This window comes from Grampus griseus (assembly GCF_964374135.1).
Source record: "Grampus griseus genome assembly, chromosome: 3".
Taxonomy (NCBI): Eukaryota; Metazoa; Chordata; class Mammalia; order Artiodactyla; family Delphinidae; genus Grampus; species Grampus griseus.
In genome coordinates, this window is record NC_139019.1 from 93,792,191 (window position 1) to 93,810,934 (window position 18,744).

General features: G+C 35.4%; 1 protein-coding gene across 1 annotated transcript in view; it reads right to left on the reverse strand.

Moving 5' to 3' along the window:
• Positions 1-18,744, reverse strand: part of PGGT1B (protein geranylgeranyltransferase type I subunit beta) — a gene marked incomplete at its 5' end in the record, with an annotated part of 60,574 nt that overhangs the window by 36,640 nt on the left and 5,190 nt on the right. The window contains 3 exons of the mRNA XM_082650158.1: positions 403-554; positions 4,304-4,371; positions 15,768-15,886. Coding sequence (XP_082506284.1) covers positions 403-554; positions 4,304-4,371; positions 15,768-15,886 — 339 coding nt within the window. The remainder of the gene's footprint in view (positions 1-402; positions 555-4,303; positions 4,372-15,767; positions 15,887-18,744) is intronic.

Below are 18,744 nucleotides of genomic sequence, written 5' to 3' on the forward strand. Positions count from 1 at the left end.
ATCCCTTTTTCCCCCATCACTATGTCTTAAGGCATAAAAGTTTAGATTAAATGTATGTCTGCTTCAAAATGTCCATTTTTTTTACCCAGAATGTAAATTAAAGTAGATCCTAATCCTGAAACTATTAAACCATTTATTTATGGATCTATTATCGCCTTTAAAAAAAAGAAAAATGAACTAAGAAAAAATGGAACTGTTATTGTGATTACTTTTATTTTCATTCACATAAGAAATATTTCACTGATTAGGCACTTAAACCGTATGTATACAGTGAACTCTAGGTGGTTCTAATAAGAGTTTATGATAAACTCTACAATTCTAGTATAGGATTATATCTATTTTTAATTCCAAATGATTTTTCCTAAAAAAAAAAAAAGACAAGTAACGAAGAATGACCCATACCTTCCATCTTCTAGCTGAAGGGCTCTCAAGCCTGCTAAGCAAGCTTCTTTATTTACTCGGCTTAGGTCATCTCCAAGAATAACTAAGCATGAAAGGCCAGTGTAGGTCATTGCTATGTGGCCACTATCATAAGGATGAGCTGTTCCAGGATTCTAGATTCAAAATTAATATAATGTTAATTAGAAAACTGAAATGAGATCTTATTTCATTATGCAATTTGACAAGAGGTTTTAGTAAACAGTAAAATTAAATGTTGTTTATACTGATTTGCATAGACATCTGATAGAGACAAACAAAACTCAATTTCGTGTATGTCTCAACATAAGTATTATTGCATACTTTCCAGGCTACATAATTTTCAATTTTATCCTCAAGTTTATGGAAGTAGATCTGATATTCAAATAAGCCAAATTATTTCAACTTCCTATTTGACCAACCATATCACTTATAATTTAAGTCTTATAAAGTTAGAAAAGCATGTAGAAATAATTATTTTTTATGCTGTACAAATTCAAATTAAATACCACAGTAGTGATCACCATTTAAAAATCCTACAAAACAATACAGTTGAAAAACATTATTCTATTCTCATATGGTTTAATTATTTGAGTCTCTAATAATATTAACACTTAGAATGACAAAAAAATGCAAAGAAGAGCTCAAGATACTAATATTGAAAAATTCTCTAGAAATAAAACAATCTAATTTTTAAAGTTTAAATTACCAAATGAGCATTGATTGCAAAAAGTCTTTTGTGAAGACTGTTAGACTAGTAATTGCCCAGGCAGAGCTGGGGAGTCAAACTAGGAAACTCATATAACCAGAATATTTATTAGATTAGCTTCACTGATTTGACTGTTTCAACAAAACTATCAACAGTTATCAAAGTCTCTTAAGGTTTATAAAATATGTGACGCCTTGTAGGAAATCCTGTAGACTCTAGCTGGCACTGGTATAGATAAAATTAATTAAAAAACTTATTAAAGTAAAAGTAAAAATGTAAAACCAAGTAACTTTACATTCTGCAATACACAAAGCATTTAAAGTTTTATAATTATTTTCAAATAGCCAATCCTGTTTGGTTATTTTAAAAAGATGATTTCACTTAAAAAATGTAAAATTTCACATTGTACTATTTCTCAGTTTAAGAAAGTTTTAATTTTGATAGAATAAGAGTGTATTTTAAATTCATCTTTCTCACAGGATTTCCTTCTGTTTTAGTTTGGGCTCATCAATAATTGCTTCAAATACTAGAATAACTGCCCATAACATTAGAAAGTTAAAATGAAGCTTGTACCAAGATTCTGGTTAAAACAGACTCCTCTGCTTTCTACAATAAATGTTAGCTTCTACACTACTGTAAGGCATCAAATCCTGGCTCTACTACTCACTGCTGCATTTTCTCATTCTGGAAAATGGAGATATTAGTACCTATTTCACAGGGTTACTCTGAGGATTAAATAAAATTACTGTCTATACAGATGCTAGTTATCTTACTGATGATGATGCAAGTGCAAGGCAAATATCAAAAGGGCCACTACTTCTTTGGAGTCACGACTCAAGGGTCTTGAAACCACTAGTGACTTAATCAGAATACTTTGCTGCTCACTGACCTTCTGTAGTTCTTCATAGAATAAGTTTGCAAAGGTGTTCAATATCCTCTATAATCTGAACTCACCCCACCTACCCAGCCTTACATATACAATTCCTTATATGGTCTCACAAATATGACAAGCAAATTTTTACCGTGGTATTTCTTTTATTCTGAGCTCCTCCTTAGAACTCAAGCTTTAATACTCCTGGATATCCTATTCCACATTTATAACTGCCTTCTTAGAAATCCTGTAACGTTTCATTTTTTGGTACTCACACTAAATATCTGCTATGTTAAAAACACTGTGCGGAATCCGAACAGAAATCAAATGTGGACCTTAACCTTGAAGGGAGAAGAGGGCTACTTGAATAAGTACAGTACAAAGTAGAATGCTGTATGTGTCATGATGGAGATACAATAATACCTGGATAAAGGATTGTTTTCTGCAGCAGAAGAGGAGTTTGGTTAGGTACAGATGAAGAGGCGGCGTTACAGGTAGAAGAAAAAGTAAAAGGAAAGCAGAGAAGGAAGATTCCAGGCTATGTAGTATGTGTTAAGGACAGTACATAATTTAATACAGAATATGGGATTTGTTGAAGGAAAACAGTGAGAAAAGGGGGTTGAGAAGATCCATTAGTGTTTCTCAAAAAGTGTTCTATGGCCACTAAAGGTCCTGGACATTTTTCAGGTAAGTGAATGGCCCATAGGTGGTTTCAGACGAAAAAGCGAAGATACTATTTACATACTGTATTGAAAAATCATATGTGCCTCCTCAGATTCTCTTGGCTTCATCTGTCTCCTGGATTCTCAGCCACCACCCTAAGTGACAACTCCTTGTGGCCCTATATGATTCCAGCTAGAGTCTCTAGCTCCCTCTAACACTCAAGATTCAGATTAATGCAACACAGAATGGAGTGAGACCTAGCTTCCCCAGAAAATGCCAGGGTCTCGATGAATTAAGGGCCCAAAATGGGTTTCAGGAGACTCTGTGAATCAAAGGCAAAAAATGTTTTCTCCTTACATTTTATCCTTTTGTTTCGAAAATGCCTTGGAAGGGGGTGAGGGGAGTAAGGGGGCTGTCTCTTAAAAGTAATGTTATCAAAGAACTGTTTTACCCCAACAAGTTTAAGTATACATCTGTATAGGGTATGGTGCTGTATAATGGTCATTATTATCAGTGTCATGACTTTTAGATATCCTGTCCATTATGACTAAATGGAGAGTTACCTCTATTCAGGACTGGCTTAAGTTGGAAAGTATTATATGTATGGGGAAAAAGGACAATTTTTATGGATCCTTAGTTTCTAGATTCTCTGTTAAAAGCAATTGGCATACATGATTGGAGACACCTTAGCAAAGTCATATGACTTTGACACAGGCATGCTGGTCTACAGCTTAGGGCAGAGGAAGAAAGTTGAAGCAGTGCCTCTATCAAATCATGTCACCTTTTCCAAACTCACTGCTATTTATTCCGAAATTTTGAAGCAGAGTATGGAAAAATTGGCAACATGTCATTTACCTTCAGCTTGGAAAGGGATATAAATCTTGATGTACTCAGTGTAGCCAGATATTGGCTTGTAACCATTATATAAGCAGACTGACCCCCATCAAGGAAAAAGTTTCTATTTTGTGAGGTCTCTTTCCACAAAATGATGAAGTTTTGCTCTGCTTTCTATTGTAGAAAAATATTTTACGCACAGATGAAACACCTACAAAAGTTTGTTTGGGGTCTGCTTCTTTGAAGAAGAAAAAAAGCTTCTCATATGTTAGGATTCACTGCTTTCTATACCTGCATGTGCTGGTACCAAAGCCTCTGCCTATAAGTCTGAAGACAGTCTGCCTACCGTCAGGAATGTCATCATAATTCATCACTACTTGGGTCTCCAATCACTGCTTAGCAAGAGCTTTCTCTTTCATTCCTAAGAAATGTGAACCAAATATAAAGTCCTTCTGTAACACACGGTTCATTGGTTTCTTAGAGAACAAGTATCATGTTCTTGAGTGCTTTATTTCCATTTTCTCCAAGAAATCACCAATAATTTTTACACAAACACACACACGATAGTAAGAAAGACAATTTTTTAACAACAGGAATTTCTGTTCATTTATATATTGTGCATTCTTCCAGAAGTAAGGTGGGTATAGCTTTCCCTTAAAAAGTTCCAGTTCACAACACACAGTATTAGACAGTATTTATCTACACTGAAACTTGGAGGCCTGGTTCTTTCTGTTACTTTCTTAGTTTTCTTTCTTACTAAAATCTCTCCACTCCCTCTCCTCCTTCCTCCTAATGCAAAGAGAACTAACCTTTGATGGATTGAATGGAATACCCAGGTATGAAGAGCCTCGGAAACCACAGCGATTTAGATTTGATCCTGGAAAATAAAAATAGGTACTTATTTTAAATGTACCTTATTTTTGTACAGATTCTAAAGCAGTTCAGTTATACAGTCTCTCAGAAACAGAGTATTTTAGTACCAAAGTTTTGTCACTGTCTCCATTTTCATGCTAGGCAACACTGAATGTCTGCTCTAGGAGCTTTATGGGAATTTCTTCATTTAATTTCCAAACCAGTCCAAACCAAACCAATGACCTCCTACCAGGTACCTTTAATTTAAGCCTAACTCACTGAGTACAAAATGCTTTCATACTTTTCCTAAATGACCATTTTCATGTCATCAACATATTCAATCCCTCATGTTACAGAACAGAAAGCAGAAGCCCAGATGTTAAGTGACATGTTCAAGGTAATAGCTGGTTAGCAACATAAAAGGATCTAGAAACCTAATGTCCCATCTAGTGCCTTTTTACTTTAACTCATGGCTTCTTTACAGGGGAGCAAGGTAAAGGTATAAACTGCTCTACAGTCACAGAAAATATATGTACTTTGTATTTTAGTATTAGACCTTCATTCTAAGTCCAATACTTTGCTTTGAAGTACAAAAGAACACTGTAAGTTAGCACTTAGTCTCTAGTTATTCAAACTATGTTTACTCACACTGATATTTTTCCTACCTAAAATTTTTCAAGATGTCAATGGAATATAACTGGGAACTTAACAAAGAAAATATCTACATCGATGAAAAGGGAACTCTTGTGACTACTGCTGGGAATGTAAATCGTTGCAGCCACTATGGAAAACAGTATGGAGGTTCCTCAAAATATTAAAAATAGAACCACCATGATCCAGCAATTTCACTTCTAGGTATATATATCCCCCCCAAAATGACATCATTATCTCAAAGAGATATCTGTACTCCCACGTTCATTGCAGCATTATTCACAACAGCCAAGACGTGAAAACGACCTAAGTGTCCAAAGATGGATGAATGGAGAGAGAAAATGTGAGCTATATACAGATAAAATGTCATATGTGTTACACATACACAGACACAAACAGACACACACACACACACACAGGAATATTATTCAGCCATCAAAAAGACGGAAATCCTGCCTTTTACAACAACATGAATGAGGCTTGAGGGCATTATGCTAAGTGAAATAAACCAGACAGAGAAAGACATATAGTGTATGTTCTTACTTATATGTGTAATCTAAAAAAGCTGAACTCACAGAAATAGAGAGTAGAATAGTAGTTGTCAGGGCTGGCAGCGGAGATGTTGGCCAAAGGGTACAAACTTTTAACTATAAGATGAATAAGTTCTGGGGATTTAATGTTATGTACAGCATGGTGATTATAGTTAACAATACAGTATTGTATACTTGGAAGTTAAGACCTTAAATAGTAAATCTTAAATTTTATCACCACACACACAAAAAGGAAATTATGTAAAGGGAATGGAGGTGTTAACTAACTTTATTGTGGTAATCATTTCACAGTATATATGTGTATCAAATAATCATGCTGTACACCTTAAATTTATATATATGTCAATATTATCTCCAGAAAGCTGGAAAAAAAATTAAAAAATATAAATGAAAAAAATGGTCATACCCACAATAAGAAAATAATTATGGTTTTGAGAACTATTATAAAATCAGCATGATAAAAATAGAAGGTAGGAACGTAGTACCAACAGACTGTACATGCATTGCTAATAAAAAAAAAAACCAAGTTGGGCTTCCCTGGTGGCGCAGTGGTTGAAAGTCTGCCTGCCGATGCAGGGGACACGGGTTCGTGCCCCGGTCCGGGAGGATCCCACATGCCGCGGAGCGGCTGGGCCCGTGAGCCATGGCCGCTGAGCCTGTGCGTCCGGAGCCTGTGCTCCGCAACGGGAGAGGCCACAACAGTGAGAGGCCCGCGTACCGCAAAAAAAAAAAAACAAAAAAAACCAAGTTGACTTAAAAACAGGTTCCGAGGTGAAGAACTAGCTTCATATCTCTTATGACTGGTACATGACTAATCATAATAACTGGTTTTCAGGTACTATAAACTATTCAGCTTTATACACCTGAAATACTTAGAATAGTAGCTTATACATTAATTCTTTGAGTAATTTAGGAAACTATCCCTAAATTTAAAACTCTCCACCAAGCATCTTCCCCCATTAACAAAAAAATTATTTAAAAAAGAATGTTATCTAATGGTGATAACGATTTTGATGAACGTGGTTCTCTTATCTTTGCTTAAGAATTTTAAATTGGTAAGCCATTTAAGACTTGCCAATATATAATGAGTTATACAAAGGCTCATACCTTCTGACTGGTAATGATGCACCTGAAAATCCACTCCAGTAACTTCAAATATGAGATGGTCATATGCACAGAAACACTCACTATAGTATTGTGATGGTAAAAATTTTGAAGTGACACAAAAATCCAACAGGTTAAATATAACATACTATACTCAAAAGAACATTATACTGCTATGAAAAGTAATGATTAGGGAAAACTACATAGTAACATAGAGAAATATATATGCTCAAGTTAAGAGAAAAAGCAGGATACAAAAATATATGTGTATTATGTTTATAATTAGGCGAAGTGGGCTTATCATCGAAGCCTGGAAGAGAATAAATAAAATAATACTGTGTAGGAGGATACGATTAAAGGTGAATTTTGTTCTCTTTATTAGTCATTGTTGTCATCACAAATTACTACAAACTTAGCAACTTAAAACAACACCCATTTATCATCTCACAGCTCTGTAAGGTCAGAAGTCCAAGGCAGGTCTCACCAGGCTAAAAATCAACGTGCTGGTAGGGCTACATTCCTTATTAGAGACTCCGGGGAACAATCTGCCTTCAAGTTCATTCAAGTTATTTGGCAGAATCAAGTTCCTTATGGTTTTAAGACTAAGGTCTCCATTCCTTTGCTAGCTGTCAGCTGGGGGACCCCCTTAGCTCCTAAAGGGCACTCTTGCCATTTCTTGCATCTGGGCCTCTGTATCTCAGAATCAGCAATGGTGCTCAAATCCGCCTCATGCTTAGACTCTCTCTGGCTTCCCCTTCTGCAGCATCTCTCTTTTGCCCTCTTTAATCTGCAGTTCTCTGACTGACTCTTCTGCCTTCTTTACTAAGGGCTTATGTGATTATACTGTGCCTGTATGTATAACACTCATCGACCATCTCCACATTTTAAGGTCAGCTAATTAGTAACCTTAACTTCACCTGCAAATTCTGTAGAACTCAGTGTTTGATTAAATAACCAGGGAACAGGAATTTTGGTGGGAGAGGGGGCAACATCTTTAGAATTCTGCCTAATACTCCTTCCAATACTCCAAATTGGATGTTAACACTGTACTTTTAAAATCTAAAATTAAATTATCCCTTCCTTACCAAGCCATGGGTGCCTTTATCCTTTTATCGTCACTTGTTTTAATCCATCTTTAATTGGGCGAGGGGTAGCGTCAAAAGGTATATTTTCCTAGGCTCTATATTTGATCTGATGCCTAAAATGTTTTCCTATTATGACTTAAAACTTTTGCAATCAGTTTTATTTCCTTCAGACTGCCTTTTTAAAAGTTATCCTTTCAAGCTACTGATTTGCTGATAGTTTTCTATGAAAATCAAATCCTATTTCTACTTTTGATGGAAGAAAGCTCTGATTCCACGTTTCAGGTCTGAGTTTATACTTCCCTTAGGAAGCCTTTCTGGAGCCCCCACTAAGTTAGTTAGGCTAACTAAGTAACTTAGTTAGCCTCTGTCAGCCTTACAGAGGCTGACATACAGTAGGGGTTTAATAAATATCTGTTTCTCAATGAAATTATTTCCTTAGAAATAAATGAATGGAATTTCTATTTGCTCATTTCTGTGTTTTTATGTCACTTAAATTATTAACTTTTCTGAAAACTAGCAGAAATATTGATGCTGAAAAATACCACATAAGGTTAGGAGCTGTGGCATGGACACTTGGAATCAAACTCAATATCCTATTCTTGCTAGCACTGTGTTCTATAGGCAAGTAACAACCTCTCTGAGCTGGTTCCCTCCATTTTTGAACTAGGAACAATAATATACTACAATCAATATTTAGCAGGGTTCTTCTAAAGGTTCAAGGGCATGTTTAGATGGTGTTCAGCACAGTGACTAAGGCTCAATAAACAGTAACCATTTAACATCAGCTAATTAGATGTTATCAAAAGTGAAATAGGAGGAAATTAACAGCTTCTGTTACAATTTATCAAGGAACGTTTTCTTTAAAATAAAAATACCTTTTCTTCCATTTTCAAAATGGAGTACATATCATCATCTTAAAAAATTCATTAGGCCATTCTTTCTGGTTCCTGTCAAGATCTGTCTGCTATTGTGCGTTCTTTTATAATTCTAGTAAGCTTACCTATTCATGATAATTATTAAAATATAAACATGCAATTTATTCCAAATTTAACAACTGCATGCAAATTCAGGATACAGTTTAAACCTCTTTGGAGGTTTTTAGATAGCACCATCTAGTGTTCCTATTCAGTAATAACGAAGCGAACGAAGTGTGATCCGGCTGACCAACAGAATCAAGTACAGTTTGGAAAAATATAGATGCTCTTGGGTCCTAACCTCGGCCCACATCAAAACTCTCACAGTAGGGCCTGAACAATCATATATAAGAAAGAAAAATAATCCCTGCCTGATACACAGTCAGAATTGAGAACCACTGATTTGGTGAATGCATACATAAAGTCGAACTAGTTTCCTTGTTTTATGGAAGCAGTCTAGATAGCTATGTATCAAAAAAACCCAGATTACTTTAAAAAAATGAAACTGGGTCTATGGAAAGAAAAGGAAAATAGCAAAAATGGGCATATGCAGATGGATATAATACATATATGTGTATTTATGTGTGAGCACGTAGAGGGATGTGTTATTAGAGAATATAACATGTTTAGCTATCAACCATAAGGAAAACAATCCCTTTATCTGCATGCTTGCACATGAAAGTCAATTATTAAGCTACAAGGCTGACTCCTGCTTGATGACTGCGTCATATCTCATTTACAACCTAGGATTTTACTACTAAGCTCATATAAACACCAATTATATGTCAAGCATCAAAAAGACAATGCATTTAGATATTCTCTAAAAAGCAAACAAAATGATTATAAACCCGCAGAATGTAAAACTTTAATGAGTTTAAAAAGACATTTTAATCAGCAGTTATTTTGCTTTTCATAAGAAAATGTGTTTCCCCTCTTTTAGGAGAAAATTTTATTGTGAATGATAAAATAAAAATACATTAAAAATTATATTTAGGTGCTTCTAATAAAGGACAACTCTTGGGCTAAAATATCATATTACTAATGGTGGTCATGCTGCTTAAATATAGTTCAAAACTTGTTTTGGTCATCTTCTTAACTTTCTAATTCTCATTTTGAATGTTAGGTTTTTGCAATAAGCAAAGAGAATTCAAGAGAGGAATGTGGTGATTTAAGGTAAAAATGGACGTTTATATTTTATGGCTATAGAAGTAATTCCTCACAGGTCTCAAGAAACACAAGGTTTCCTAGTAAAAGGACACACCTTACATAACTGTTTCAGGATGTCAAGAGAGACCCAGACAAGGTACATAAAATATTATATAATTTAAAAAGTGGTTTTTTTTAAATCTATTTTCTAAATTTCACAGATTAGTTTTAGAACAGGGCAATTAAACAGAAGGCAGGTGGGAGATTTTCTCTCATAGAGATTAGAAATTAGTGTTTCATCCAACCAAATGGTAAACTGATTATTTGGAATTGCAGGTGGACTGTGAAAAGACCTGTAGTACAGCCTACCAGACATGTGACTAGGGGCAACTGGGGACATCAACCGACCAACCACTGTGAGACTATCTTTGCAAAAAGTTCTTGATCTACAATGCTTCCCAAACAGGTGCTCTATAATTTCTAAAATCTGCAACATGCTCAATTTAGCCACATGAAACTATACTTACATTTTCAGCATGTTGTTAAAAAAAAGGCACAAGCTGACTGAAAAATCTACTAAAAAACTGAAATCATTCAACATTTTACCTTTTAATATTAAACCACCTTATCTACAATTCCAAACACTTAATTCTAATGTTTTATGAGCTCTGTTATGGAAGAGATGCCAGATTTATTTTCCTTTATCACCATAAGACAGCCTCAGAGTTCTCATGAAAAAATCCATATCTTACAGAAAAACATACATGATAAACAGAGCATCTATTGCATGGGACTAGTATTAGAAAAACTGAAAATAAGAAACGGAAAACTGTATTCTAATTTTGCCCCTAGCATTAACTAGCTGTATGACTGTGGACAAATCATTACTCTCTCTGGATCTTAATATCCTCATTTGTAAAATGATGGACTATAATATTCCTTGTTTGGTTCTAGTTCCAAAATTCTCTGGTTGTGTCCCTGATCAGAGAGGGTAACACAAAATTCCCAGCCTGATCCCTTGTGTTTCCTAAATACTTCCTGATATTGATGAAAAGGGCCCCAACTCTCCAATGGTCTGACCACACACTTATTACTAGGATACCACAGGGTCTTTACAACCCTGGAATTAAGTGGAAGGCCAGGGTTAATTGTGATTAAATATTCACAATGTACTTAAGTTCCATTCATGATAGTCTCCACTAGGGCCCTATATACTTCACCAGTAAAGCAGCACTGGGGCCTGGAGTCAGAAGCCAGGGATTTCAGTCTGACTCTATTACTTTCCATCTGTATATGGCCTTGGGCAGGTCTCTTAATCACTCTGCCTCTCATCTTCTTCTCCACTTCTGGGGAAGGCAGATTAGGGGAAGAACAAATTTGATGATGTCTTTGAAAATTACAAAATATTAAATAATGTACAGCATTGCTTCTGCCAGTAGCAAAATATGGATATTTGTGTATAATCATATAAATGGGTTTAGTTTTTATTTTTGTTGTGTTTTGAAGAGCGGTTAAGCTAAAATTTTTAAAGTTGAATTTTAATACAGAAACATATTTATTCTAAGCATTCAAACAATGCAGATATATAGAATAAAACTAAAGTACCTTATCCTGCCATCCCCTACCTCTGTTTTCATCTACTTCCCCCTCCACAAAGACTGTCTATGCACGCTTTCAGAGTTTTTCCTATACATTGATGTTAATAGATCAGTAAAACAAAACACCCCTGTACATGTTGGCATTTATCATTTAACTATATTTGATGAACAGTTTCATGTCGGTACATATATAGATCTACCTTAGTCACTTCACTACTGGGCTGTACTCTTTACTGAACCATAGTTTATTTAACTGTTTCACTTTTGGTGGATATTTGTTTCTAATTTCTTACTGTAACAAACAATGCCAAAACATTCTTCTATACAGATTTTTGTGCACATGTATTAGTTTCCTGAGGTTAGTAACAACTTACCATAAACCTGGTGGCTTTAAACAACAGAAATTTATTCTCTCATAGTTCTGGAGCCCAGAAGTCCAAAATCAAGTTGTTAGCAGGGTTGGTTCCTTCTGGAGGCTCTAAGGGAAAATCCATTTTATGCCCCCTCTTAGTTTCTGGTGGCTGTGGGGAGTCCTGATGTTCCTTACCATGTGGACCCATCACTCTAATCTCTGCATCTGTCTTCATATGGCCTTCCCCTCTGTGTCTCAAATCTCCCTCTCATTTCTCTTGGAAGGACACCAGTCACTGATCTTGAGATCCTTACTTTAATTATACCTGCAAAGACCCTTATTCCAAATATGGTCACATCCTGAGGTTCTGGATGGGCATATATTTGGGGGGCCATTATTTAACTAATTACAACACACACGAGAATATGTGAGGATAAAAAGTTACACTGCTAAAATGCTCTTCAAAGGCTGCAATAATTTTTACTTTCACCAAAAGAATATTAAAGTGCTCTTTTCCCTACATTCCTACAAACTTTTAAAAACTTTTTGCTAAATTGATTTGTTAGATAAAAAAATGTTAACATCCTTGTTTCTATTGCATCTCCCTAATTCCTAGTATCCATTAATCCTCTTTTCATGTATTTAATGACTATCTGTACTTCTTTTGCAAACTACCTATTCATAAATTTTGTCATTTTCTAAATCGCAATGTGTCATTTTTTTTTTATTGTTAACAATTCCTTATAGTTTGGATATTAATATTTTGTCTGGTATATATATTGGCACAATTTCCTCCAAGTCCGTCAGTTATCCAACTTATTCTTTCCCTACATAACATTTAAAAATATTTATTTAGTCAAATCTACCAAATTTTTCCTTTACGGTCTCTGGGTTTTGTTTAACACTTTTAAGATTTTTAAATTCCCTAAGATTTTATGTGATATCACAAAGTAGGACAAATACAGAGCTAAGAGTTACAGAAAGCATGTTCTATGCAGTCTGCAAATGTCTTATGAATGAGAAAATATTTGAGGAGCCAGAGGACGCTCTAGGCTAAACGTGAAAATAGAGAAAAGAAGAAAAGTAGGAAAAGGTGTAGGTAATTTAGCAGTCCAACAACTGTTGATAACACAAAAATGCTCTAGGCACCAAAAGGGAAAAGAAATGTAAGACTGACGCATTCACTGCCCTCCAGAAGTTTACAATTCAGATGTAAGCAAAAATATTTTAAGCAACAGTTAAGCAACAATGACTAAAAAAATTAAAAAATTAGCAATGGGCTTCAATCCAATAAAGTCCATGTAGTTGAAAGTACAATGGGAAAGAGAATTCTGATGGATCTTAAGAGATGGTGAGTACACCCTAATTCAAAAAAATTTTTAACTTTCATCAAAGTTAACTTTCATCAAGTAATGAACTTCTGCAAAGTAAACTCACCTGTATAACTAGCACTCAGCTCAAGAAAAAGTGCATGACCAGCAACCTAGAAGCCCCATCCTACTTCCTTCTTGTCACTCCCCAAAAGCTCAGATTCGTTTTACCTACATTTTCACTTTGTATTAATAGAATAATACACTATATACTTCTTTATCTCAAAACATGTTTGTGACATTCATCCAAATTTCTGCATGTAGGTCTAAATTGTTCTTTCCCATTACTGTATACTATTCCATTGTGTGAATTATAATATATCATTTATCTATTATACCAATGATGGGTAGTTTGTATATTCCTACTCTGGACTCCTGTGAAAAATACTGCTATCAACATTCTAATACATATCTTTTGGTGAATACATTTTTTCATTTCTGTTGGATACCTACTAGGGAGTAGAACTGCTGGTTCATAGAATGTACATATGTTCAGTTTTAGTAAATATTGCTAAATAGTAGTTGTAAAATAGTAGTTACAGTTGTGCAACATTCTCATCAACATTTGATATTTTCCATTTTGGCCATTCTAGTGAGTATGTAGCAAACACAATTATTAGGGATAATATGAAAGTCCAGATAACAGCAAAGCTCTCACAACAAAAGATCAAATAATGAGAAAAGTAAGAAGGCTTCAAAAAGAATATGGATATTAATTAGCTGGAGCTGGCAAACAGTCCTTAAAGGTAGATAAAAATATAAGAAAAGACAGAAAGTAGGAAGCATAGTGAATAAGTGACTAGTGTTCTGGTAACTGTAACCTATAGCATGAGTCTCTCACTAAAATGCTATGGTCCCTACATTTCTAGAGAGACAATAGCTATTTTATTCCAAGGAAATGAATATCATAAATAATTTTAAAAATAATATATATTTTAACAAAAACTTATACAATAGCTTTCCTATGTACCACAGTGTATAATTTCATATCTGTATCAGTAATATATTTAAGAAAATACAATGTATAATTTGATTAGGACATGTATTTTTAGTAAATAAAAATTATACATAATCTATAACAAAACTACCTTACATCTGTCTAATATCTAAGTTTTTAAAAAGTTCCAGACTTTCACTTAAACTAGTGAAAAAAAAATCCTGATTAAAAAAGGAAAACACAAATTATTCCCATTTTGTAGGTGACTAGAACTGTGACCTCACCGCAGCCACAAGCTCTCAGGGAATGAGAACCATATCTTATAATTTATCACAGCCCCTCTCCACAGGTTTAGCAGAGTACTCTTAGCAAAACATTCAATAAATCCTACTCACCAACATGTTAGAATCTATAACTACTCAGAAATATATCATATATGCTGCTTCATGTAGTTGGTGAAAAATGATTAGATATTTATGTAATAAAATTCTGATAGATCTAAAAATGCTTAATCATTTTTTAACAAGAATTCATCAACAGGCACAGATTTTTTAAATTATGTATTAAAAACTACTACAGGGCTTCCCCGGTGGTGCAGTGGTTGAGAGTCTGCCTGCCGATGCAGGGGACACAGGTTCATGCCCCGGTCCGGGAAGATCCCACATGCCGCGGAGTGGCTGGGTCCATGAGCCATGGCCGCTGAGCCTGCGGGTCCGGAGCCTGTGCTCCGCAACGGGAGAGGCCACAGCAGTGAGAGGCCTGCATACGCAAAAAAAAAAAAAAAAAAATACTACAAACTTCAAGAACAATAAAGTAGAAAGTCACAAACCATGTCCAACAGCATCTGCTAACAGATCAAAGCACTTTATTTCTAAATAAAGCTTTAGCTTATTATTTCCCCAAAGTTCACCTGGGTGAGATTTATACATGATTACTCCAACCAATGAACCACACAGTTAATTTATAAATGCTGACTCTTAAAAGAAAGGTAAGTAGTGACCACAGACAAAAATTGCATGATTTTCTGTGAGTTTATCTGCTTGCTCTAATTCAATTCAATGTTAGAATTTCTAACATTCATAAGTTAAATAGATATTAGGTATTTTACACTTAATGGAGTGAACAACAGAGTTTATAAATTTGTGTGTATTTAGCTGATCAATAATTTATGAATTTTGAGAATTTATTTAATTGATCAAAATGTATAAAGTTTTAAGAAGCATAAAAATGACTGAAGTATAAATAAGAGCTCTAAGAAACCATTAAAGAAATATTAATGGAACTTTAGAGGGAAAATGGCCAAGAGATTGGAATGAAACTTTTTGACAGCAATGAGTTTTTCACTGAAGAGACAAAAAGAATGGTTGGGAATGAAAAATAGAGTGAACGCTACAAAACTAATCAAACATAAATACGGACTACAATACTGCTCAACAAGCAGTCGTGAGCATGGAAATATGCAACACAGCATGGTGTACAACTGTGAATCTCCATCCAACCTTAGACATCGCTAAACTGTTCTCTCCAGAGATTAATGACTAACTAGACTTGGTCAGCACTGTGTTTGAACAGAAAGAGAGTGTTACAAGGAAAACACAGATGAATAAAATATGTTAATAGTTTAAGAACAAATACTAAGATTTCCGAGTGCAACACATGTTATGCCAGGTACAACTAGTCACACTAAAAACAAAATGCTAAAAACTCACTCACTGTCTTCTGTGGGAAGGACCTGCAGGGAGTAAATCCACTCGATTATATCATCCTTGTTCACCACATCTAAGGAGTCCAACATATCCAGCCCGGAGAGCGCAAAAAATGCAATAGTCAATCTAAAAGAGAAAAATATAAAATTCCATCTTAAGTATCAAACCAATGAAGTCTTTCTGGTTCAGAAAAATAATAAACTCATTCCAACTTTACGATAATTTAAACAATATTCCCAACTTGCAAAAGCCGAAAAAACCAATTTATTCTTATAAGTTAATAGTATCAATCAAACCTTTGTTTTAATTTTTAATAAAGGGACATTTAAGGGTTAAGAAATCAACCCTACTCATCTGAAGTATACATGAATTCACTGAAACCAGTTTATGAGCAACCTGAAGGCTAAAAGTAGATTTGAAAAAGAGAATTCCCTGCACCTAATCAGTATACATAAGGCCAAAAAGGTGGAAAATATATAAAAATCTCAATTTTCACTGATTTGCCAAGAGCAATTATGCTTGTAGCTGGTACTTAATTCTTAAGGATGTTAGAATAAATCTATCATTATTCAAATTTGTTTATGAATAATGTGACCCCTTGGAAAAAATTTATAATGAATTTTGGGGAATAAGGAACACTTTTAAAAATGCAAATGCATTTCAGTTTCCATTTTCCTAGAGACGAACATTTTTCTTCATTCTTTTTTTTTTTCTTTTTGCTGTACTCAGGCCTCTCACCGTTGTGGCGTCTCCCGTTGCGGAGCACAGGCTCCGGACGCGCAGGCTCAGCAGCCATGGCTCACGGGCCCAGCCGCTCCGTGGCATGTGGGATCTTCCTGGACCGGGGCACGAACCCGTGTCCCCTGCATCAGCAGGCGGACTCTCAACCACTGCGCCACCAGGGAAGCCCGAGACGAACATTTTTGATGAAATGGAACACTATAAAGCAATATTTTTCCCCTCCAAGATTGTGCACTAAATCAGAAATCTATGCCTTGTGCTTTCATATAAAAACTAGTCCCCTTAGTGGTAGCTTTTTACTTAAAGAGTTTGTTTCATATATTTCCTTTCCTGTTGAGATGCATTCTACAATGTTGTTTGATTGAGCATGGTTATCTCGTTTCCATATTCTAATAATTCCTATGACTAATACTGATAAACTAATACTTCAAATTATCTGGTCTAAAATCTTCTAGCAGAGCCACTTGATGCATTCTATAACCTTCTAAACAGAGATTCCAGGAGAAAATTAAGCCTTAATGCCCTAAGGCAACCATTGTATATAATTAACTTCTCTGCATCTAGAATGGTATTACCAACTTTAGGAGAAATGAGAAAATAGTCACTCATTTTTTTAAAGGGTATAATTCTCTCTCTGATCCCTGGTTGAAAAGGCTGGCATCCATTAGATAACAGGAGGAGAAATCAGAGAGCAATTTAATTCCAACCAAAGCTTAAAGGCAAAAACTAAAACTGAGATACTGGTACACTCAAGAACAATACATTTTAGGGCTTCCCTGGTGGCGCAGTGGTTTAGAGTCCGCCTGCCGATGCAGGGGACACAGGTTCGTACCCCAGTCCGGGAAGATCCCACATGCCACGGAGCGGCTGGGCCCGTGAGCCATGGCCACTGAGCCTGCGCGTCCGGAGCCTGTGCCCCGCGATGGGAGAGGCCACAACAGTGAGAGGCCCGCGTACAACAACAGCAAAAAAAAAAAAATTAAGAAAAAAAGAACAATACATTTTAGGAAACTCACATTATCGAGAGAGTATTACTATGTATTAGGCACTGGGCTAGGAAATTTCTCATATATTATCTCAATTTAATTCTAACAACTCACTGAAATCCACTTGAATTAGGGAGGTGATTTATCTAGATAAGATCAGAAATAAATTAAGGGCAATGGAACACCTTTATGTGGGGAGCAGGAGTTCAGAGCCCAGATCTGCAATAAAATGAGCTAGCCTCAAATCCTAGGTTGGTCAATTTCTAGCTATATGTAATCTGGTTAGGTTACCAAACCTTTTCTAAGTCTTTTCTAAGTCAGCTTCCTTATCTGTAAATCATTAAACTTCACACAGTTATTGTGCTTACCTGCTCAAAAGCAAGCACTAAATAAGTGGAAGCTATTATTATTGGTATTTCCCTGATTTGAAGGGACAGGACTAACTTACACCATACAGGCCTTTTCATTAGTTGCCAACTTCCACCATCCCCCCAGTTGCTCTTCTCCAAAACAAAATATTTTAGACATGGGGAACATTTCTACCTAACAGTACTCACATGCGAAAATCACTGCTCTTGGTGCTAATTATGTTTCATGAGATAAGGTCTGCCTTGTGCATGATATGCACTCAATTTATTGAATTACCTAACAAATAAAAGACCTGCAATACTACATCTAGCCCTCCTGGAGAGCTATCATAGGGTTCAGTTTGGCTGTAATCTATAAAGTGAATGACGACAGTCTGGTAAAATTAAGCATCTAATATTTGAGTTTATTAAATCATTATTACAGAGAAAAGCAAAAGGAAGAGAGATAAAAGTGAGGAACAACATGAGGTGTTGATAAAACAATCATCTTCCTGTTACTAAAAAATGTTGTAAGAAAACATATCCAAAGGGCTATAAAAATAAGTAGGTATTATTTCCTAAGTTAAAAGCAGAAATTATCTAGTCCATCTCTTTAATTTTCTAGTTCAAGATAAGAAAGTCCAAAGAATTCAAGTAACTTGAGATTTCAATGCTAGATAACCAATGAAAACTACTCAAGGAATTCTGAGTCCAAGGGGTGTTTCTCAAATGTGGCGCAATTAGAATCAGCTTAAAAACAAACAACTTAATACACCACCAACAAAACCAGGAGAGGCCTAGGTCTTACTCCACGACAAAGGTATCATAAATTCTAGATGGAAGGTAGGGTCTGGGACCTGGTGTTTGGGTAAGTGGGGACGGGGTGGAGGATGGGGAGCTTCCCAGATGA